We start from the raw sequence: 22,986 nt of genomic DNA, 5'->3' as shown, positions 1-22,986 counted from the left end.
GCCTTGAAACCCTATGGGGTTGCCATAGGTCAGCTGCGACTTGAGAAGAAGAAGAAGAGGTTGGATTTATACCCCGCCCTTCACAACCCAAAGGAGTCTCAGAGTGGCTTACAAACTCCTTCCCCTTCCCACAACAGACACCCTGTGAGGCAGGTGGGGCTGAGAGAGCTCTGACAGAACCTGCTCCCAGATTAGAGTCCGCACACTTAACCACTACACTAAACCACTACACCAAGAAGAGGAGGAGGAGGAGATTGGATTTATACCCCGCCCTTCACTACCCAAAGGTGTCTCAGAGCGGCTTACAAACTCCTTTCCCTTCCCCTAACCACAACAGACACCCTGTGAGGCAGGTGGGGCTGAGAGAGCTCTGACAGAACCTGCTCTTTTTTAAGAACAGCTCTTGTCAGAACTACGGCTTGCCCAAGGTCATCCAGCCAGGTGAAAGTGGAGGAGTGGGGGATCAAACCCGGTTCTCCCAAATTAAAGTCCGCGCCCTTAACCACTATACCAAACTGACTTGACATCACTTTCCACCACCACATATATACAGTGGAATCCTAAACACATTTATACCCCTTCTGACCCCTTTAACGTCAATGGTAATCCCTCTTCCCCCAACATACGGCTTAGTCCGTATCAGAACACCCCCTCCACACATACATGGTTGCGTCTTATGACTAAGTTATCCTGTTGGGGGAAACTGGATGTCCAGCAACATGTCCCAAAGAGTTCAAGGGTTTGGAATATCTTGGGGGAGGGGTTAGTTTTCGCAAAAGGATACCTGTGGGGGGCAGCATCGAGGGAGAAATGGTGTCTAAAAATGCAGCTTCATGTACTTACAGGCAGTTCTTACCAGAAGTGACAAAGGGTAGCTCTAGGAATTGTTGGAAACTTTGTGGTAAAACACATAGAGTTTCCAGTGATTCCTAGAGCTACCCCAGAAGTGACAAAGGATAGCTCTAGAAATCCCTGAACACTCTATGGTAAAACTATAGAGTTTCTAGAGCTACTCTTTGTCATTTCCAGCAAGTATGTCTAGTAAGTACATGGGGTTGCATTCAAAAATTAATAATTCTCCTGCCACCACTCCAAGGGGTCGCAGGTAACAGGCCCTGCCACCTGGGGCTTAGGAACCCTAAAGATACCTAAGAAGGAGGATATCACTGAGGCTTATAAAGTTATGAATGACCTTGGGGGAGAAAATAAAAAGGGAGATTTTTTCTCCCTGTCCCATAAACTAGGATAGAGGTTCTTTGGTGAAAGAAACTGGCAGATGGTTGGGCTGGATTGCACTGTGATTGTTGTCTACATAACCAGGCTTACCAGCTGCCCACCCATGGCGGGCAATCTACCACTTCCTCACTGCATCCCCCACAGAAGAGATTGGAGTTATACCTTGCCCTCCACTACCTGAAGGAGTCTCAGAGTGATTTACGATCTCCTTCCCCTTCCCCTCCCCACAACAGACACCCTGTGAGGCAGGTGGGGCTGAGAGAGCTCTTTCAAGAACTGCTCCTGAGAGAGTAGCTCTGAGAGAACTGTAACTGACCCAAGGTCACACCAGCAGCTGCATGTGGAGGAGTGGGGAATCAAACCCAGTTCTCCCAGATTAGAGTCCGTGCTCCTAATCACTACACCAAACTGGCTGGGGAGGGGGGAATGACACTGTAGACACCGTGACATCACTTCCGAGTGTGCATCAGGAAGTGAGGCCACGGTATCTGTGACCCTCTAGGAATTTCACCATATCTCTATGGTCTTACCCCAGAGATCAGGAGAATTGCTCGAGACATCAGGGTGGCAGCACCACTTCCCTCGCCCCACATGCTCCATCTGCATCCGGGGGAATGGCAGAGCGAGGCCGATGACCACGACGCATCCCGCTAAGACCTGTCACCTTGCCGTGACGCCACAGCCAAATGGGCCACAACCCACCACAAGGGTCGGTGTGCCACCATCTGCAGCAGACACATTTGAAACCGAGGAAACTGACGAAAGAGCAGCAGCAATCCCATCCGCTCTTCTTGTAATGCGACGACTCTCCAAGACCAGTGCTTTGGGGAAAAAATGATTCCCAGCTGGCTCTTGCAAAAGCACGTGTCACCTTTATCTGAGCGTTTTTCCGAAGGGCCGGGTGCAGCAGGAGGAACGGGGGGCGCTCTTAAATGTGGAGCCTGAGACAATTGCATCTTGTCGGCTTCGCGATAAGCGCCGGAGTGATTTGGAGCAGCCGGTTCCCAGTGGACCGGCGCAGCCTCCCCGTCGGAGCCGATAGCGGGAAGACAAATGAAGACCTCTTGGCAGTGACTTACTGAGTCAATCCCTCGCTGTCTCTTCCGCAGCCAGAAGTTGCCGGCGTAACTCTGCGATCGGGGAGAGAGATGTAGAAAGAGAACCGGCCGCTTCCTACACACACACGTACACAGAGCGTTCAGAATCCAAAGTAGGAATATAGTGGAAAAGGAGGGATGGAGGAACCGATTGGTTCTAGATTTCCTGCTATAAAGTTTGGCCAAAGCGGAACTCAGATGGGGTCGGGAGAGTCCTCGTCCTGTGAGACACCTGCAGAATTTTCAGAGAAGGCTAGAGATTTAATAAGTCTACCTGAATGTTTCACATCCTTAGATTGCTGTGGGATTTATTTATTTACTGAAATCTTAATACGTAAAGATACCTGGCTGTCCCCAACCAGAGGCTGTCCGACCTGGTGGAACTCTCTGCCAACTTCCATCAGGGCCTTGCGGGACTTCATGCAACTCCGCAGGGCCTGCAAGGCCGTGATGTTCTGCTAGTCTTTTGGTTGGGGACAGCGACGGTTTTCCATCATAGCTGACACCCTCTTTTCTTCCATTCAGCCCGCTTCGGCCTCATCCTTAACCTGCCCACAAGACAGAAGAACAGCCCAGAGTAGGTTTTGGACTAAATTATGAACGCCATATGGAGACTATTAACTGATAGTTGATTTTAATTATGTAATTTTATATTGTTTTTAACCTGTTGTAAATCGCCTAGAGACTTGTGTACTCAGAAACTGGGTGATCCAGAAATTTTAATAACAACAGCATTAATAATAATAGCATTAATAATGATGATGATAATAATAATAATGATGATGATAATAATCAGGGGTCATTTGGGGGGGACGCGGGGGGACGCCATCCCCCCGGGTGAGGTGCGGGAGGGCGGGGCCTGGAGCTCCCTGCTGGTGCCCGCTGGAGGTCGCCGCCGGCTGTGGGGAGGACACACTTCCGGTGATGTCAGGGTGTGTGGCATATGCTAATGAGTTATGCTAATGAGTCCCCCTAGCTCTTTTTCTACGAAATGACCCCTGATAATAATAATAGGAGGAGGAGGAGGAAGAGAGTGTATTTATACCCCGCCCTTCACTCAGAGTCTCAGAGCGGCTTACAAACTCCTTTCCCTTCCCCTCCCCACAACAGACACCCTGTGAGGTAGGTGGGGCTGAGAGAGCTCTTTCGAGGACTGTCCTTGAGAGAATAGCTCTGACAGAACTATGGCTTGCCCCAGGTCATCTATCAGCTGCAGGTGGAGGAGTAGGGGGATCAAACCCGGTTCTCCCAGATTAGAGTCCACACACTCAACCACTACACCAAACTGGCAACAACAGCAACAATAATATAACAACCCCACTTTCCCCTTGTAGTCTAAGGCGGTGTACAATTCCTAGACACAATTCCAAATACCATTAAAAAAAACATTAATCTCCCCACCCACCCCCGAAAATGCCTGCAGTTTGGTGGTGGTGGTAAGTGCCATCAATTGGCAGCCGACTTCTGGCAACGCTTTAGGGTTTTCAAGGCAAGAGACATGCAGAGCCGGTTTGCCACATCACTGCCGCTACACGCTAGCGACTGGGGCTCCTCCTCTCAGGTTTCCCGCCTTTCCCCCCTCTCCTCATAGCATAAATGCAGGAAGGTCCTCATAGGGGAGAATCAGTGGGTACTTCCCCATGAAGAAAGGTGAAAGAAATTAGGGCTTTTTAGCTTGGAGAAACGACGTGAAACTGGCTTCCTCGGGAGGTGGTGGGCTTTCCTTCTTCCGAGGTTTTCAAGCAGAGGCTAGATGGTCGTCTGACAGCAATGCTGATCCTGTGAACTTGGGCAGATCATAATATAATAATATAATAATAACACTTTCAATTTATTAATCGCTTTCCCCAGTGGGCTCAAAGCGATGTAGAGTTACACATTTTAGACAGGGGACTAACAATGTTCATAGGGGATAGGGAAGACAACATATATTCATTTAATTGCACACGCTGTCACTGCATGGTGTAAATGTCTTCTGGCTTGGCTCAGTCATTTTCCGAACAGCTGCTTGTCGACCAGGCTTCAGGACCCGTATGTCACATCGCCACACTGCCACCACCTGGCCGGAAACATCCACTGCAGGGATTTTTGTAGCCGAGAAGTTCTTCCGCCTTTTTCCGACCTCGACCAGGACGTCCCGACCGTCAGCTAACACCCTCCCACACGGGAGATTGGTGTGCCCACCCTCTCTAAGGAGTGGTTCCCATTTTATCTACTCGCCGAAGCTTTCGAATCGCTGGGTGGACAATGAGCTGGGGACAACAGGCTGGCTGCTCACACCAGCGTGGGGCTCGAACTAACACAGTTCGGATGTTAAGACAGTGGGATATACCCACTGTGCCACCGCTCCCCTCATGAGAGGGAGGGCAGGAAGGGTTGCCTCAGTGCTTCGTTCTTGTGGCCCTTTCTTACACGCCCAGGGAAATGCCAATCACCACTTTGGGGTCAGGAAGCCATTTTTCTCCAGGCCAGATTGGCCAGGGATGCTGGAGGGGTTTTTTTTTTTGTCATCTTCTGGTCATGGAGCAGGTGTCACTGGGGGTGTGTGAAGAGGTATTTGTGGAATTCCTGCATTGTGCAGGGGGTTTGGACTAGATGGCCCTGGAGTTGGAGGTCCCTTCCAACTCTATGATTCTATGATTCTGTGACTGAGGGGTGACCTGACAGAGGTTTATAAAATTATGCATGGGATAGAGAAGGTCAATCTCCCTTTCTCACAAGACAAGAACTCGTGGGCACCCAATAAAATCTCTGAGCAGTAGGCTTAGGACAGATAAAAGGACCTACTTCTTCACCCCAAAAGTAATTTACACATGGAATTCACTGCCAGAGGAAGTGGTGGCTATAAGCAGAGACAGCTTCAGGAGGGAATTAGATTAACATATGGAGCAGAGGTCCATCAGTGGCTGTTAGCCACAAGGTATAGATAAAATACTATGTCTGGGCCAGATTCAGGTTTGTAGCCATGTTTGTCTGAAGCAACAGGCACCTTTAAGACCAACAAAGTTTAATTCTGGGTATAAACTTTCGTGTGCGTGCACACTTCTTCAGATACATATCTGGGGCAATGATGCTGTGTATTCTTGGTGCTTGGGGGGGGAGCAACAGTGGGTGGGCTTCTGGAGTTCTGGCCCCACTGGTGGACCTCCTGCTGGCACCTGGGTTTTGGCCACTGTGTTGGAATGGATGGGCCATTGGTCCGATCCAACATGGCTTCTCTCAGGGCTTTTTTTGTAGAAAAAGCCCAGCAGGAACTCATTAGCATAATAGGCCATACCCAACAACAGAAACTCATTAGCATATTAGGCCACACCCCTGACAGCACAGCTCATTAGCATATTAGGCCATACCCCACATATTACCAGAAGTGTGGTCATCCAACCACACCCACCTTTTGCTTCTTATTCTGTTTACTTTGTTGTCAAAACCCTGGGCTTTTTTTGTAGCAGGAACTTCCTTGCATATTAGGCCACACACCCCTAATGTAGCCAATCCTAATGAGTGTCTGCTGTTAGGTGTGGCCTATTATGCTAATGAGTTCCTGCTGGGCGTGGCCAACTCAGGAGCCAGCCAGAACTCCGTTCCTGTACGTTCCTGCCCAAAAATAGCCCAGGCTTCTCTTATGTACTTATGTCTGGGGCAAGTGATGCCCTGTATTCTTGGTGTGGGGGGCAGAGTGGGATGGCTTCTGGAGTTCTGGCCCCACTGGTGGACCTCCTGATGCCACTTCGGTTTTGGCCACTGTGTGACACGGAGTGTTGGACTGGATGGACCATTGGCCTGATCCAACATGGCTTCTCTTGTGTTCTTATGATTTTAATCAGTCCCCCCCAGCTGTGTTCTGAATCCAGATGTTTGCTTAGGGAGAGGGGAAACTAGTAGGGGTTGCAGGAGTGTGGCAGGTGTGGTGAAGGATCCAGGCCACTGATTCTCCCCTGAAATATTCCCGCGATCCCACATTCACATTACCTTTGCACATGTGGGTTTGGGAATGCACTTGCCAGTAGAATGTGTACTTCTACACTAATGGCACTCATTCGTCAAAGGCCCAATGCTTGTGTCTTAGGCTTGTGTACCTATGAAGTGCTGTCAAATCGCAGATGATTTATGGTAACCAGTAGGATTTTCAAGAGAAGAGATTTCAGAGGTGGGTTTTCACTGCCTGCGTCTGCATAGCAACCCAGGACTTCCTTGGTGGTCTTCCATCGAAGTACTAGCCAGCGCCAACCCTGCTTCGGTTTATGAGAATGGATGATATCAACCTATCCCGTGGGCTCTTGGTGTAGCAGGAACTCCTTTGCATATTAGGCGACACACCCCTAATGTAGCCAATCCTCCAAGAGCTTACAGTAGCCCCTGTCAGAAGGAGCTCTGTAAGCTCTCGGAGGATTGGCTACATTAGGGGTGTGTTATGCAAAGGAGTTCCTGCTACAAAAAGAGCCCTGCGGCGTAATCTCACGTTTGTGATCTCCAGACAAAAGAGATCAGCTCCCCTGGCGACGTTGGAGGGTGGACTCTTTGGCATTATACCCCCCCTCCTCAAACTTCACCCTCCCCAGGATCCGCCCCCCCCCCCAAATCTCCAGGTATTTCCCAACCTGGAGTTGACAACCTTGGCTGTGTCGGAGGAACTGCGCCCTCACTGGGATGCAAAATGCTGTCTCTACACAAGATAAGGTTAGATATGTGAAAAGGGGTGACTATTCACTCTACTATTCCCACTTCTGTCATTAACATGAATTTAGAAGCCTCTGAATCCCAGAGCCAGGAAGCAACATTGGGGAAGTCCTCAGCCTCTGTGCCCTGTTGCTGGCCCTCCAGAGGAACTGGCTGGCCACTGTATGGGACGGGATGCTGGACTAGATGGACCCTCAGTGGTCTGATCCATCAGGGCTCTTCTGATGTTCTTATGGAGGCCTCGGCCTCTGTGCCCTGTTGTTGGCCCTCCAGAGGAACTGGTTGGCCAGTGTGTGGGACAGGATGCTGGACTAGATGGACCACTGGTCTGATCCAACAGGGCTCTTCTTATGTTCCTATGGAGGCCTCAGACTCCATGCCCTGTTGTTGGCCCTCCAGAGGAACTGGTTGGTCAGTGTGTGGGACGGGATGCTGGACTAGATGGACCACTGGTCTGATCCAGCAGGGCTCTTCTGATGTTCTTATGGAGGCCTCGGCCTCTGTGCCCTTTTGTTGGCCCTCCAGAGGAACTGGTTGGCCAGTGTGTGGGACAGGATGGTGGACTAGATGGACCACTGGTCTGATCCAACAGGGATCTTCTGATGTTCTTATGAGGGCCTTGGCCTCTATGCCCTGTTGTTGGTCCTCCTGGTTGGCCCCTGTGTGAGACAGGATGCTGGACTAGACGGACCACTGGCCTGATCCAGCAGGGCTGTTTTCATGTTCTTATGTTCTTATGAGGGTGGGATGGCATTGCCCACTCTGTCTGGGTCAAATCAAGCCCGATGGAGGTAAAAGATCGATTTATCTTTTAAAAGTCAACTGCAGGCATATATGGACACGATTTGGATCAGGGCCGCGTGGGGAGGAAGTGGGAACTGAACCCGTCTGTTCCAGCAGTTCTGCTAACTTGAAACCAGCCCCCAGGGCTATCCAAGGCAGAGGAGTGGCGTTTTGAAGGAACTCCTCATTTTAATTCCGTGGTTTTGATTAGCAAAACCATCTGGAGGGGGTCGAAGGGTTAATCTCCCTCTCTTCCCCCCTGCAGGGACTTGTTTATATGCTAGGAATGTACCTGCTCGACATGTAACAAAAGCAAATCCACAACCTCCCACCTTCCCGCCTCCTGATGGGCATTTTGATCAATAGGTCATCTTTTTCGGTGGCCCTTCCCTCAGGTTCAAAGCCAGTCCGTCTGTCATCCTAACCCTCACGCCGTGCTGTTTTTCTAAACACCAACGTTCTTTTGACAATGGAGTGATGGTCACAATAATACACTGCCCCTGGCAGAGCGCCCATCCGCTGACACATCCCCCTAAGAGGTCACGAATTACAAATCCACAAAGCGATCGACTTCTCTTTTCTTCTTGGCAGCCAGCTGGAGAATTTCTCGGCTGTTGACTCAAACCTCGAAACACTGTCAGGGAAACGAACGTGCAGGTGTCAGGGGGCCGTCATGCGCCTCTAAGGAACACCAGCGCCTGACATCTGGCCACAGAGCCGGACTCTTTTTCACACCCTGAGGAAGCGACTTTCTCCTCAGTGGATGGCTTTGAGGGGAAGTTCGTGGCTTTCTCCGCCTCCCAGTCTGGACTAGTGGGAAATCCAGCCGCATCCCCTCCACCCCCCACCACCCTGTCATCCTTCACAATTCTCCCTCTTAACATAACATAAGAACATAAGAGACGCCAATGTTGGATCAGGCCAAAGGCCCATCCAGTCCAACACTCTGTGTCACACAGTGGCCAGAAATACCAGGTGCTATCAGGAGGTCCACCAGTGGGGCAAGGACATTAGAAGCCCTCCCACTGTTGACCCCCCCCCAAGCACCAAGATGACAGAGCATCACTTGCCCCAGAGTCCCTATCTATACCTTGTGGCTAATAGCCACTGATGGACCTCTGCTCCATATGCTCATCTAATTCCCTTTTGAAGCCGTCCATGCTTGTAGCCGCCACCACTTCCTGTGGCAGTGAATTCCAAGTGTTAATCACTCTTTGGGTGAAGAAGTACTTCCTTTTATCCGTTCTAACCTGACCGCTCAGCAATTTCATGGAGTGCCCACGAGTTCTTGTATTGTGAGAAAGGGAGAAAAGTACCTCTTTCTCTACCTGCTCTTTCCCATGCATAATCTTATAAACCTCAATCATGTCACCCCTCAGTCGTCGTTTCTCCAAGCCAAAAGCCACAGCAAGCAGAAAGCATGGGTTAAATGGCTCTGAGCCATTTAACTCCCTGCTTTCTGATTGCCACTGCTTTTCAGGGTAAGCAGAAAGCAGGGGGTTAAATGGTTCAGAGCCATGTCAACCCTTGCTTTCTGCTCCTCACCACTTTTCATGGAGAGCAGACAGCAGGGGTTTAAATGGCTCATGAACCGATACTAACTAGTTTGGTTTGTGAACCAGCATATCCATTTGTGGTTCAATTTGTGGTTCAGCCCATCCCTATTGCTGAGATGGTGAGGGGGCTTAGTAATAGTTTGGCAGGAGGGTAGACTGGGAACAGAGTCACGGCGATTGCAAAAATTCATTGCAGGCCTCCGTCCCAATTTGTGGAGCAGGGAACACCTACAGAGAGAGCTTCTGAATTCATCCTGTCTCTGTCTCCTTAATTATCCCAGCAGGTCTGGGGAAGACAAGGTGACGTGCTGCATATTCTTTTCCACTTTTCCAAATTTGTTCGCGGTGGGGGAGAAAAATTAATCTCGGCTGCATAAGCAGCGGCTGCAACACTCGGGTGGATGCAATATATGGCTGCCCGGATAAGGACATACATCCCATAACGAAGAGGCATGTTTTCCCCACCTCCTTACCTCTCTCTTCCCTCCCACCCCCAATTTACACCAGCAGTTGTGATTCAAAAGCCGTGAAACAGAGTGTCAGCTATGCTGCCATGAAGGTTGGGGAGGTTGGTCTGTGTCTGGTTAATTGCTATTGCTTTCCTTTCAGGTTAATTGCTGCTGCATTCCTTTCTGTGCTGTCTCTGCTGTGCGCCGAAACGCTTATCTATACAGATGTGCAGGAGGGTGTTGTGGTGTCTGGGACTTCCCTAGGTGCCATGGGAGAGTGTTCGTTCTCAGCTTCAGCTACCTAATGGTCTCTAAGCCTTAGCCTGCGCGCGGGAGGGCGCCTAATTGGCCAGTACTGTGTGTGGGGGGGTGCATACAAATACCCTATATCCTATTATGCCCATGGGGCCGCCGCCATTCTTAACAGTGCCTATGTTACTGCATCTATAGCTCTGCAATAAAAGTATAACCGTTCCTGAAGTATAACTGCATTGTTGGCTGTGGGTTTCGGCACCGAGGAGGAGGTTTTTTGTTTGTTAGTTTAATTTCATGGGTCTCCACTGTTGATCTCATCCTCGAATTTAGGATCTGGTGCTCTCTCTGTCCGGCTGATTCCTGGTCAGGAAAAGGCCGGCCCGAGTCTTTAGATCTGGCCCTGTCGCAGGGCAGTTTTAAGTCACTGCTTTTAAATCATAGCTCAGAGGCAGAGTGCATGATTTGTGTACAGAAATCACCAGGTTCAATCCCTGGTCAAAATAGGAGCTTTGAATGACTGCAGACACATTGTGATATCTTCTGCATTTTTGGATCGGTATTTTTGCATCTCTGCATGTGTGTGTGTGTGTTTGGGGAGAGGATAGAACTCTGCAGGGTATAACACCATGGAGTCCACCCTCGAAATCAGCTATTTCCACCAGGGGAAACGATCTCTATCATCTGGCGATCAGTGTTCCCTCTAAGCTGAGTCAGTGTGAGCCAGCTCGCAGTTTTTTAGCCTCCAGCTCACACATTTTTGTCTTAGCTCGGGAAGGAGGGCTCCAGAGCAAACTAATTGATGCCGTCGCCAAATCGCTCGGTCACCACTTTGATGCCGGTAGCTCACAAAGTAGACTTTTTGCTCACACGACTCCACAGCTTAGAGAGAGCATTGGTGGGGAAGGATCAAGTGTAATTCCAGGAGATCTCCAGCCCCCACCTGGAGGCTGGCAACCCTAAAGTCACCCCTCCTTTCTTTCACCAGTGGCCCTTTTTTGTTGTTTTTAGTTTTTGCACTCATGTGTGTGCTTGCCCGTGCCTGGAAGTCATGGCGAACTCTGGCAACTCCTACTGGGGCATGGAGGACGAAGCTAGCAATCCAAAACAGTCCAGTGGAGCCTGAGCGGTGGGTGTTGCTCTGACACACTTCCGGTGATGTCAGGGGGTGTGGCATATGCAAATAAGTTATGCTAATGAGTTACGCTAATGAGCTCCTGCACCTCTTTTTCTACAAAATGACCCCTGGTAATATGTATTATTAACCTTATATAGGAAAACAGTGGAGCCATGTGACTCACCGTTATGTCAGGATCACGGGCCTCATGAATGCATGGAATGAATATATTCCCATAAGTCTGCACGCTAAGCCACTGACAGAAATAGGGAGGGGTTGTGGAGTCTCCACTGTGAGTGCAGAAGGTCCCAGATTCATTCCCCCGGCACTGCATCTCCAAATAAAAAGGATCCGGTATTAGGTGTTGTGAAAGACTTCTGCCTGAGACCCTGGAGAGCCGCTGCCAGTCTGAGTAGACAACTGACCTTGATAGTCCAAGGGTCTGATTCAGTAGAAGGCAGCTTCATGCCTGGAACTTTGGGGGAGGGCTGTGGCTCAGTGGTAGAGCATCTGCTTGGCACGCAGAAGGTCCCAGGTTCAATCCCCAGCATCTCCAGTTAAAAGAAGAAGAAGAAGAAGAAGAAGAGAAGAGATTGGATGTATACCCCGCCCTTCACTACCCAAAGGTGTCTCAGAGCAGCTTACAAACTCCTTTCCCTCCCCCTCCCCACAACAGACACCCTGTGAGGTAGGTGGGGCTGAGAGAGCTCTGATATAAACTGCTCTTTTTCAAGAACAGCTCTTATCAGAACTATGGCTTGCCCAAGGTCATCCAGCCAGGTGGAAGTGGAGGAGTGGGGAATCAAACCCGGTTCTCCCAGATTAGAGTCTGTGCACTTAACCTCTACACCAAACTGGCTCAGGCACCAAAGGACCAGGCAGTAGGTGGTATGAACAGTGGCTCAGTGGCAGAGCATCTGTTTGGCACGCAGAAGGTCCCAGGTTCAATCCCTGGCATCTCCAGTTAAAAGGACCAGCTTCAGGCATGTCCGTGCATATTCAAACGGGAGACGTCTTGCAATATAAGGAATGAAAGCGACACTTTGAAGGAAAGCACGTCCTATTCCTAGGAAGAAGGCCTTAAAAATAGACATGAGAATGAGCTCCTGTACCGACATACAAGTTTGCCATTAGCTTGCCACCCCACCAATTAAATAAAGTGATAAGCAAACCGATAAATGAGTTTGCCATTAACTCGCTACCTTGCCAATTAAAACCGTCTCGTCAATCTTTTAATCTGATGGTTAAATCGCTTAGTTTTTGCAGCCGGGGCCGATACGAAAGAAGTCAGCTGAGCGGCTGGGAAAGGGGGAGGCCTGGCTCGCATTATTTTCTGTCAGTCCTGATAGGGAGTTCGTTACTCAGGCTTAATGGAGACTTAATGGAGGTAGTGCCGAGGTTATCTAAAGGCCAGGTGAGATTAGGACCACCCAGAAGGAACGGGACACCCTGGGCGACTTTTTGGATAAGGATACCCTAGGGGGGAAGGCAATGGAACAGAGTCTCCATATCTCTGTGTTTGTACAGTGCTGTTACGGTTGCCAGGCAGGGCTGACAAGCCGGTGGGGGGCTTTCCAGGAGCCTCCGGGAGATGGGAGAGATGAAGTACCATTGAACGCCAAAGGGAGTTCTAGCTGTCACATTTATAGAGGCCCTAAAGAACATTGGTTACATGAGAAACATGTGACTTCCTGTGAGTAACATAAACAAACATTTAACCCCAGATATACTGAGTGTTTTCAACTTGTAATACCCAACAAGATGCTATGGTGAAAATCTGGTGCCTCTACCTCAAAAAACAGCCCCCCCGATCCCCACTGATCAGTTCTCCATTATACCCTATGGGGACTGCGAGCTAGCTGGCATCCAGTCTGCCCCTATGGGTTTTCTTTTGCATCTCCCTCCCAGCCCATGGGGACTTAGGGGAGAGGGTTTGCCTGCCCTAGGGGCCACTGACCCGCCGGCCTGGATCTGGCCACCGGGTGGAACCTTATCCCCCAAAGTATCTGAATCGGGCCAACATGCCCAGCATGATGACGTCGCCCGGAAGTGATGTCATCACACCGGGCACGTCGTAGGGGGATGCTTCCGGGTGCTACTCCCGGACACAGAGCTTCTCCCCTCCCCACTGGATGGCAGGTAGGGACCTGGCAACCCGATCGGGACTTACGGTGAGGATCAGGGCTATTTTTGGGCAGGAACGCACAGGAACGGAGTTCTGGATGGCTCCCAAGTTGGCCACACCCAGCAGGAGCTCATTAGCATTATAGGCCACACCCAACAACAGGTGCAGGAACTCATTAGGATTGGCTACAGTTAGGGGTGTGTGGCCTAACCTGCAAAGGAGTTCCTGCTACAAAAAAAGGCCTTGGGTTTTGACAACAAACAAGGTAAACAGAATAAGAAGGGAAAGGTGGGTGTGGCTGGATGACCACACTTCTGGTAACATGGGGGTGCGGCCTAATATGCTAATGAGCTGTGTGGCCTAATAGGCTAGTGAGGTTCTGCTGTTGGGTGTGGTCTATTATGCTAATGAGTTCCTGCTGGGCTTTTTCTACAAAAAGAACCCTGGTGAGGATACAACTTGAAGCTTACTGGCTGCTATCCTTTATACAGTTTATATCTCCGATACCTGGCATTGTGTTTAATGGCACACATGGCTCGGCCTGACAAAGTGACATCTATGTCAGATCCGGCCCTCATTAACAAACGAGTTCCACGCCTCTAGCCTAGTGGATAGAGTTTTGGACTAGCATCTGGGGAGACCTGGCTTCGAATCTCTACTCCTACCATGGAAGCCAACTCGGTGACCTTGCGCCCATCACAAACTCTCAGCCTGGCCTACCCCACGGGGTTGTTGTGAGAAAATGGAGCACGGGAGAACGACGTGAGTCCCAAATGGGAAGAAAAGCAGGACGTAAATAAATAAAGGCAGATGCATACAGGGCCGCCCCCAGCATATTTTGCACCCTAGACGAGGATCCCTTCTGGCACCCCCCGTGCCCCCCCATGCGCCCCCCCGGTCAGAGCCAGCGGGGGCGCTTTTGGCGGGGGGGTGGGTGCAGTTTGGCGCCCCTAAGGGAGACACATTCACACTTCCGGGTGCGCCGCTTACTTAGCGCCAGGACTCAGCAACATCTGACGAAACACGTGCCACAGCTCTCTTGAAAAACTTTGAGGCTGAGATCACGAGAGGAGACACAGAAAGCTTAGTCTGTAACACCAAATATGTCGCAGCCGCTTGTTCACACGTGGCAGCCACCCCCCCAATGCTGCCGTCCTGCCTGGAGTGATATAAGTACGTGGAGGGGTGTCAGCCACCTTTCAAAGCAGCTGTTTTCTCCAGGGGAGCTGATCTCTGTCAGCTGGAGATCAGCGGTAAAAGCGGGAGATCCCCAGGCCCCACCTGGAGGCTGGCAGCCATATGAGCAAGTGATTTGGCTACTGCATAAATTAGTCTGCTCTGAACTAAGACAAAAATGTGTGAGCCAGTGTTCCCTCTAAACTGAGTTAGTGTGAGCTAGCTCACAGTTTTTTAGCCTCCGGCTCACACATTTTTGTCTCAGCTCAGGAAGGATGGCTCCAGACCAAACCAATTTATACAGTAGCCACATCTCCCGCTCACAACTTTAATGCCAGCAGCTCACAAAGTACGATTTTTGCTCAGAAGACTCCACAGCTTAGAGGGAGCATTGGTGTGAGCCAGAGGCTAAAAAACTGTGAGCTAGCTCACACTGACTCAGCTTAGAGGGAACACTGACCGCCACCCACTGCTCTGGCAGCACCTCAGTGGAAATGGGACAGAGAGACATATTCACACTTCAGGGTGCGCCGCTTGCTTAGCGCCAGGACTTAACAGCATCTGATGAAACACGTGCCACAGGTCTTTTGAAAAACTTAGAGGCTGAGATCACGAGAGGAGACACAAAAGGCTTAGTCTGTGACACCGAATATGTCGCAGCCGCTCGTTCACACGTGGCAGCCACCCCCCAATGCTGCCGTCCTGCCTGGAGTGATACAAGTACGTGGAGGGGTGTCAGCCATGAAGTAAAGCTAAAACCCAGGGCTATTTTTGGGCAGGAACACACAGGAACGGAGTTCCGGCTGGCTCCCAAGTTGGCCACGCCCAGCAGGAACTCATTAGCATAATAGGCCACACCCAACAGCAGAAACTCATTAGGATTGGCTACATTAGGGGTGTGTGGCCTAACATGCAAAGGAGTTCCTGCTACAAAAAAAGCCCTGGGTTTTGACAACAAACAAGGTAAACAGAATAACAAGCAAAAGGTGGGTGTGGCTGGATGACCACACTTCTGGTAACATGGGGGTGTGGCCTAATATGTTAATATGATGTGCTGTCAGGGGTGTGGCCTAATATGCTAATAGATTTCTGCTGTTGGGTGTGGCCTATTATGCTAATGAGTTCCTGCTGGGCTTTTTCTACAAAAAAAGCCCTGACGAAAACCCTATTTTATCACCCCCCAGAGAAACGGAACACATCTACCAGTTCCTGTTTAAACTGCAAATGTATGCAAATCAGTGTAATTTATGAAGCGCGAGAGACTTTTCTGATGCCAACAATGCCCATCCTGTGGTCGGGACCTGAGTTAAAGCCCTGACGAGAACCCTATTTTATCACCCCCCAGAGAAACGGAACACATCTACCAGTTCCTGTTTAAACTGCAAATGTATGCAAATCAGTGTAATTTATGAAGCGCGAGAGACTTTTCTGATGCCAACAATGCCCATCCTGTGGTTGGAGGACCCGCGTGCACCCTGTCCCAGCTGGTATCTCGAGGACAGGCTCAACCAGCTGTTGTAGAAAAACTTCATCTGTCTGTATCGATCAGGTACAGCGAGGGTTGCCAGCGATGCTCCCTCTAAGCTGTGGAGTCTTGTGAGCAAGGATTCTACTTTGTGAGCGACTGGCATTTAAGGGGTGAGCGAGCGATTTGGCTGCTGCATAAATTAGTTTGCGCTGGAGCCATCCCATTCCTGAGCGGAGACAAAAATGTGTGAGCCGGGGGCTAAAGAACTGTGAGCGAGCTCACACTGTGAGCTAGCTTAGGGGGAACACTGGTTGCCGGGTCTCCTCTGGCCACTGTTGTGGGAGATGGAGGAAGAATCGCCAGATCCGGGTTGGGGAAATCCTGGAGATTTGGGGATCGAACCTGGGGAGGACAGGGACCCTCAGTGGGGTGCAATGCCACAGAGTCCATCCTCCAAACCATCCATTCCCCCCCCCCCCCCCGGTCCCCCCCCCCCCCGGGAACTGATCTCTGCAGTCTGGAGATGAGCTGTAATTCCGGGGGATTCCCAGGTCCCACCTGGAGGCTGGCATCCCTAGGTACAGCTAGGGTTACCAGCTCTGGCTTTGGGAATTCCGGGAGAATTGGGGGCAGGGGGGGGGAGTCCAGAGATGTGAGGCCGTAGAGTCTGCACTCCAAAGCCCCCCTTTCCTCTAGGGAAACTGCCCTGTGTTGTCTGCCAAGCAGCAGAAATTTTGGGAGAACTCCTGCTCCCTCCATTAGGTTGCAAAAAAAGGGGGGAAGCCAGTGTACAATACAAGAAGCACAAAAAGAAACACCACTGACTGAAAATAAACAAATATATAATAATCATATAGGTATACAGTAAGTATAATGTAAATTCAATTGGCCAAAGTACAGTGATAAGACATAGTCTACAGTCTTTCCATGTGTCTTACTCCAGCATAGAGGCAATATCAAAGTCCAAATTGAAGTACATGTCATCAAATTTTCTGAGCCATAAAAAGCCGACGCGTAATCCGGATGCCTGATGTCGTGTATATGCCAGTTTTTGAGATTGGGTTCCATTACAGCCATGCTTGAATAAGAATTATTCGAAACGCGACATCAGGCATCCGGATTACGCGTCGGCTTTTTATGGCTCAGAAAATTTGATGACATGTACTTCAATTTGGACTTTGATATTGCCTCCATGCTGGAGTAAGACACATGGAAAGATTGTAGACTATATGTCTTATCACTGTTTGTTGTTGTTGTTGTTCAGTCGCACAGTCGAGTCCGACTCTTCGCGACCCCATGGATCATCTCCCGCCAGGCCCTCCTGTCTTCCGCCGTCCTCTGAAGTTGGCTCAATTTCATGTTCGTTGCATCGATGACACTGTCTAACCATCTCATCCTTTGCCGTCCCCGTCTTCTTTGACCTTCAATCTTTCCCAGCATCAGGGTCTTCTCCAGGGAGTGCTCCCTTCTCATTTGGTGGCCAAAGTATTTGAGCTTCAGTTTCATTATCTGGCCTTCCAGGGAACAGTCAGGGTTGATTTCTTTTAGGATTGACTGATTTGATCTTTTTGCAGTCCAAGGGACTCTCAAGAGTCTTCTCCAGCACCATAGTTCAAAAGAATCTATTCTTCGGCGCTCGGCCTTCCTTATAGTCCAACTCTCGCAGCCATACATGACTACTGGGAATACCATTGCTTTGACCATGCGGACTTTTGTTGGCAGGGTGATGTCTCTACTTTTTATCATGCTGTTTAGGTTCGCCATCGCTTTCCTCCCAAGGAGCAGGCGTCTTTTAATTTCATGGCTGCTGTCACAGTCTGCGGTGATCTGGGATCCCAGGAACATGAAGTCTGTCACTACTTTGTACTTTGTACTTTGGCCAATTGATTTACATTATACTTACTGTACACCTATATGATTATTATATATTTGTTTATTTTCAGTCAGTGGTGTTTCTTTTTGTGCCCCCTCCTGTAGGTTGGCAACCCTAGGTACTCCCCCCTTTCTGGTATCTGTCTCTGGGATGGGCTGCATGTTGGGAGCGGCCATGGTGGTCCCTCCGAAGCCTGAAATGAATTGGATACGGGCTTGTGCTCAATTTGCCACTTTCATTCCCTTCTGTCCCTCCCCTATACATGCTTAGATTCGAGTCCAGTTGTGCCTTAGGGACCCACAAGATTTTGGAGGTATGAGCTTTCAAGAGTCCGACAAACAGAGCTTTGGTTCTTGAAAGCTTGTACCCCCAAAACCTGAAGCTCAGGCTCATTCTGTAATCCAGGCTGTCCATATTAACACAACAGTCTAGAAATCAGGTGTAATTCCAGGAGGTCTCCACCCCCCCACCCCTCCGGAGTTTGGCAACCCTTAAAGCCAGTGCAGGTGTCAGCAAGCTGCCAATATGTTTCCCTATTCTCTGTGTATGCTCTTATGTTTCCCTATTCTCTGTGTATGCGCTTGTTTGCTTTCGCTTCCCCATGTATGCCTGTTTACGTGCTTAATTGCCTAGTTGTAGGAACGTCCGTATCTCTCAAGGCCCCAGGTGGTTGCTGGCGGGTAGTAGCTTGGGTGATCTCATGGCACTATCCATGAGAAGCAGTATGTTATGATTAAGTAGGAGCGTTGCTTCCCAGGCTCAATGGCGCGCGGGGGAAGTCCCGCAATTGGGCCTCAGCTTTTTGAATTTACTATAATCGATTGGGATCCATGCTTATGCCTCATTCTGAACAGTGATCCTGTTATGCACCTATTGCTTCAAATAAAGTAAAACCTTCTTCTACAAGTGTGTACTTCGTTGATGCGATGGGAGTCTGACAGCAGGCCAGCCTACGCGTGGCTTTCAGCTACTCCAGCAGTGAGACCTTAGGCAGGGCAAACCTCAGATTTGGGGGCCCCAAGGTGGACCCAATACCCCATTGTGCTTCTCACTTACAGGGCAGAGGGAGTGGAATGTGATTCTGTTGTCTTCTTTTAAGGCCTGATGCTGTGTAAAAAGATAACACACCAAGTTTAGGGTTGCCAGTCTCCAGGTGGGCACGGGGGATCTCCTGGGATTTCAACTCATCTCTAGACAACAGAGATCAGTTCCCCAGCGGGAAATGGCTGGGGCGGAGGGGGGACTCCACGGCATTTTACCCTCCCCAAACCCCACCCTCTTCAGGCTCCGCCACTGAATCTCCAGGAATTTCCAAACCCAGAGTTGGCAAGGGGCCTCTGAAGTGGCCTGACCTTCCATTTCCAGTGGAAACAGGTTAAGCACAGAGTTGCCAACTCCTGGCTGGGAAATTCCTGGAGGTTTGGGGGGAGAGCCCGGGGAGGGCAGGGTTGGGGGGAGGGAGGGCCCTCAGCAAGGTAAAAGGCCATAGAGTCCACCCTCCCAAACAGTCATTTTTTTCTCCACGGGAACTGATCTCTGTAGCCATAGTTCTGTATTGAAAGAGCAGTTCTCCCCTGGAGAAAATGGCTGCTTTGGATGGTGGACTCTTGATAGGGCAGCTCTTGAAAGAGCTCTCTCAGCCCCACCCACCTCACAGGGGGTCTGTTGTGGGGAGGAGAAGGGGAAGGACTTTGTAAGCCACTTTGAGACTCCGAGTGAAGGGTGGGGCATAAATCCAAACTCCTCTTCCTCCTCCCTCTTCTCCTCCCTCTTCTTCTTCTCCTCCTTCTTCTCCTCCTTCTTCTTCTCCTCCTTCTTCTTATTCTCCTCCTCCTCCCTCTTCTTCTCCTCCTCCTCCTTCTCCTCCTCCTCCTCCTTCTTCTCCTTCTGGAGATGAATTGTGTGTACTGGCCCTGCCAGGCCTCCCGCCGGCAGCCCCCCTCGCCCTGCAGTGATGTCACTTCCCGGAACTCCCCCGAAGTGGTCGCTCTAGGGATTGCCAGGAACTTGATGGTTTCCTCGAAGTTCCCGCCGGTTGCCCGGCAACCCTGAGACCCGCAGCCGCCCCCTGGGCCCGGCGGGATGCCGGGCGGCTTTGCCTGCCTCCTCCTGCCCCTCTCTGACCAGCAAGCTGCTCTTTTCCCCCCGCAGGCGCTCCGTTTCAAAGGTCTCAGCATCCTCACGCTACCTCCTGCCGGCACTTCCACCTGGGCCCCCAGCCTCAGATGTCCGCTGACTTCCCCCTCCCGCACGCCGTCCAGCCTCACGTGGCGACCGCTCACCAGCACGGCGGCCCGCTCCACCAGCCCCTGCCGCCTCTGCCTGCCCTGCCATTCCAGGATGTGACGGGACCCTCTTTCCTACCTCAGGCCCTACACCAGCAATACCTCCTCCAGCAGCAGCTCCTCGAGGCCCAGCACCGCAGACTCATGCCGCATCCCAGGTGAGTGGTCCCAGAGGGGTCCGGGCGCCACGGCACCCGACCGGTGGTTGCGCCGTTTGGAGCACGAGTCTGTTCCTGGATGGTTTCAAGCAGGGCTGTTTTTGGGCAGGAACGCACAGGAACGGACTTCCGGCTGGCTCCCGAGATGGCCACGCCCAGCAGGAACTCATTAGCATAACAGGCCACACCCAACAGCAGGAACTCATTCGGATTGGCTACATTAGGGGTGTGTGGCCTAACATGCAAAGGAGTCCCTGCTACAAAAAAAGGCCCTGGGTTTTGACAACAAAGTAAGCAGAATAAGAAGCAAAAGGTGGGTGTGGCTGGATGACCACACTTCTGGTAACATGGGGGTGCATCCTAATGTGCTAATGAGCTGTGCTGGCAGGGGCGTGGCCTAATATGCTAATGAGTTTCTGGTGTTGGGTGTGGCTTATTATGCTAATGAGTTCCCACTGGCCTTTTTCTACAAAAAGAGCCCTGCACTGGTGAGAGGGTTGCCAGCAATGATCCCTCTAAGCTGTGGAGTCTTGTGAGCAAAAAGTCTACATTGTGAGCTACTGGCGTTAAAGGTGTGAGCGAGACATTTGGCTGCTGCATACGTTAATCTGCTCTGGAGCCCTCCTTCCCGAGCTAAGACAAAAATGTGTGAGCTGGAGGCTAAAAATTTGTGACCTAGCTCACACTAACTCAGCTTAGAGGGAACACCGGTTGCCAGGCCGTGCTGGTAAGGTTGCTGGCTCCAGGTTGGGAACTACCTGGAGATTTGGGGGGTGGGGCTTGAGAAGGGTGGGGCTGGGGGGAGGAGAGGGACTTCAGTGGGGTTCAATGCCGTAGAGCCCACCCTCCAACGCAGCCATTTTCTCCAGGGGAACTGATCTCTGCCACCAGGAGATCTGTTTGCTTGTTTGTTTGTTTTATTCAATTTATATCCCACCCTCCCCGCAAGCAGGCTCAGGGCGGGTTACAGGTCACATAAGATGTGACAGTAAAACAATAGGGAAAGGTAAAGGTTCCCTTGCTCGAAAGGCAGTCGAATCCGACTCTAGGGGGCGGTGCTCATCTCCATTTCCAAGCCAAAGAGCTGGCGCTGTCCGAAGACATTTCTGTGGTCATGTGGCCGGCATGACTAGACGCCGAGGTGCACGGAACGCTGCTACCTTCCCACTGAAGCGGTACCTATTGATCGACTTGCAATTTCTTGCTTTCGAACTGCTAGGTTGGCAGGAGCTGGAACTAGAGACAGGAGCTCACTCCGTCATGCGGCACACTCGGGTCTCGAACTGCTGAACTACTGACCTTCCGGTCTGCAGTTCAGCGTCTTAACCACTGAGCCACCGCAGCCCCTAGTAAAACAATAGAGTATCAGAAATATTACAAAGTTAAACATTAAAAAGTTAAGAGGAGGATAATAAGACCAGCATAAGACATTGCCTTAGTAGCGGCGCTATGATGTAGTTCTTCTGAGAGTTGCCGATGCTGTTGACCGCTGGACATAAAGCCAGGGCTACTAGTAGCAGAGGCTGAGAGATGGTAGAATTTGGGGAGTAGTGTATGCAAAAGAGATCTTGGGGTAAGAGTGGACTGTTAACTGAATATGAGCAGTCAGTGTGATGCGGTGGCAAAAAAGGCAAAATCAGCCTTGGGTTGTATGAAAAGGGCCATAGCATCGAAATCGCAGGAGGTCATAGCCCCTCTGTATACTGCCTTGGTCAGGCCGCACCTGGAGTAATGTGTGCAGTTCTGGAGGCCTCACTTCGAAAAGGATGTGGGCCAAATCAGGAGGGTGCTGAGGAGAGCGACGGGGACGATCAGGGGTCTGGAGACTGAGCCCTACGAGGAAAGGCTAAGGGCCTTGGGAATGTTCAGTTTGGAGAAGAGGAGACTGAGGGGGGACACGATTGCTCTCTTTGAATATCTGAAAGGCTGTCCTTTGGAGGAAGGCAAGGAGCTGTTCCAGTTGGCAGCAGAGGAGAGGACCCGAAGCAATGGGTTTAAATTACATGCAGAAAGGTATCGGCTGGATATCAGGAAAAGCTTTTTCACAGTCAGAGTGGTTCAAAGGTGGAATCGGCTGCCTAGGGTGGTGGTGAGCTCCCCTTCACTGGCAGCTTTCAAGAAGAGGCTGGAAGGATATTTGTCAGAGATGCTTGAGGCTGGTCCTGCATTGGGCAGGGGGTTGGACTAGATGGTCTGTGTGGCCCCTTCCAACTCTTATGATTCTATGATTCTATACCCACCGCCTCAACTAAAAGCCCGGTGGAAGAGCTCTGTCTTATTATACCTGTAATAGCAGGAGATCTCCCGCCACCACCTGGAGGTTAACACATCCTCCAAATGAGACATGTCTATACTAGAAGAATACATATACAGAGTATTCCACCAGCTGGAGGTTGGCAACCCTGCCGAAGGTGGACACTAATCAGCAAAAGTTCATGCAATGCTCCTGGCGCCATCCTAAGCAGAATCACACCTTTCTTAGCTCATTGAGTTCCGCGGACTTCGAAGGGTGCAACTCTGTTTAGGATTGCCCCATCAATCAGCTGGTCTTTGTACTGCAAAAGCGCTTGTTGTTTCCTTTTGCAACAAGAGACGATCAACGTTTCCATTCTGGAATATATGCAAAGTACTCTTTGCATAAACATGATCAATTTGCATACCTAACTTTGTGTTTACGGCTGGGCTATTCAGGCTTCCTCTGGAACGAACGGAGGTATTCTTGACAGATAAAGTA

The 22,986-nt window shown here is 50.6% G+C and overlaps 1 protein-coding gene across 1 annotated transcript in view; it reads left to right on the top strand.

Annotated features, from left to right (window-relative positions):
- Positions 1–15,119: 15,119 nt before the first annotated feature.
- RNF165 (ring finger protein 165) overlaps positions 15,120–22,986 on the top strand; it is a 38,653-nt gene continuing 30,786 nt past the window's right edge. Inside the window, exons 1-3 of the mRNA XM_015407103.1 lie at positions 15,120–15,188; positions 18,080–18,122; positions 19,961–20,252. Coding sequence (XP_015262589.1) covers positions 15,120–15,188; positions 18,080–18,122; positions 19,961–20,252 — 404 coding nt within the window. The remainder of the gene's footprint in view (positions 15,189–18,079; positions 18,123–19,960; positions 20,253–22,986) is intronic.

Source organism: Gekko japonicus, unplaced genomic scaffold, assembly GCF_001447785.1.
Source record: "Gekko japonicus isolate JY-2015 unplaced genomic scaffold, Gekko_japonicus_V1.1 scaffold2969, whole genome shotgun sequence".
NCBI classification, from domain to species: domain Eukaryota; kingdom Metazoa; phylum Chordata; class Lepidosauria; order Squamata; family Gekkonidae; genus Gekko; species Gekko japonicus.
Note: the sequence above shows the minus strand (reverse complement) of the source record. Positions and strands in the feature narration are given on the sequence as shown.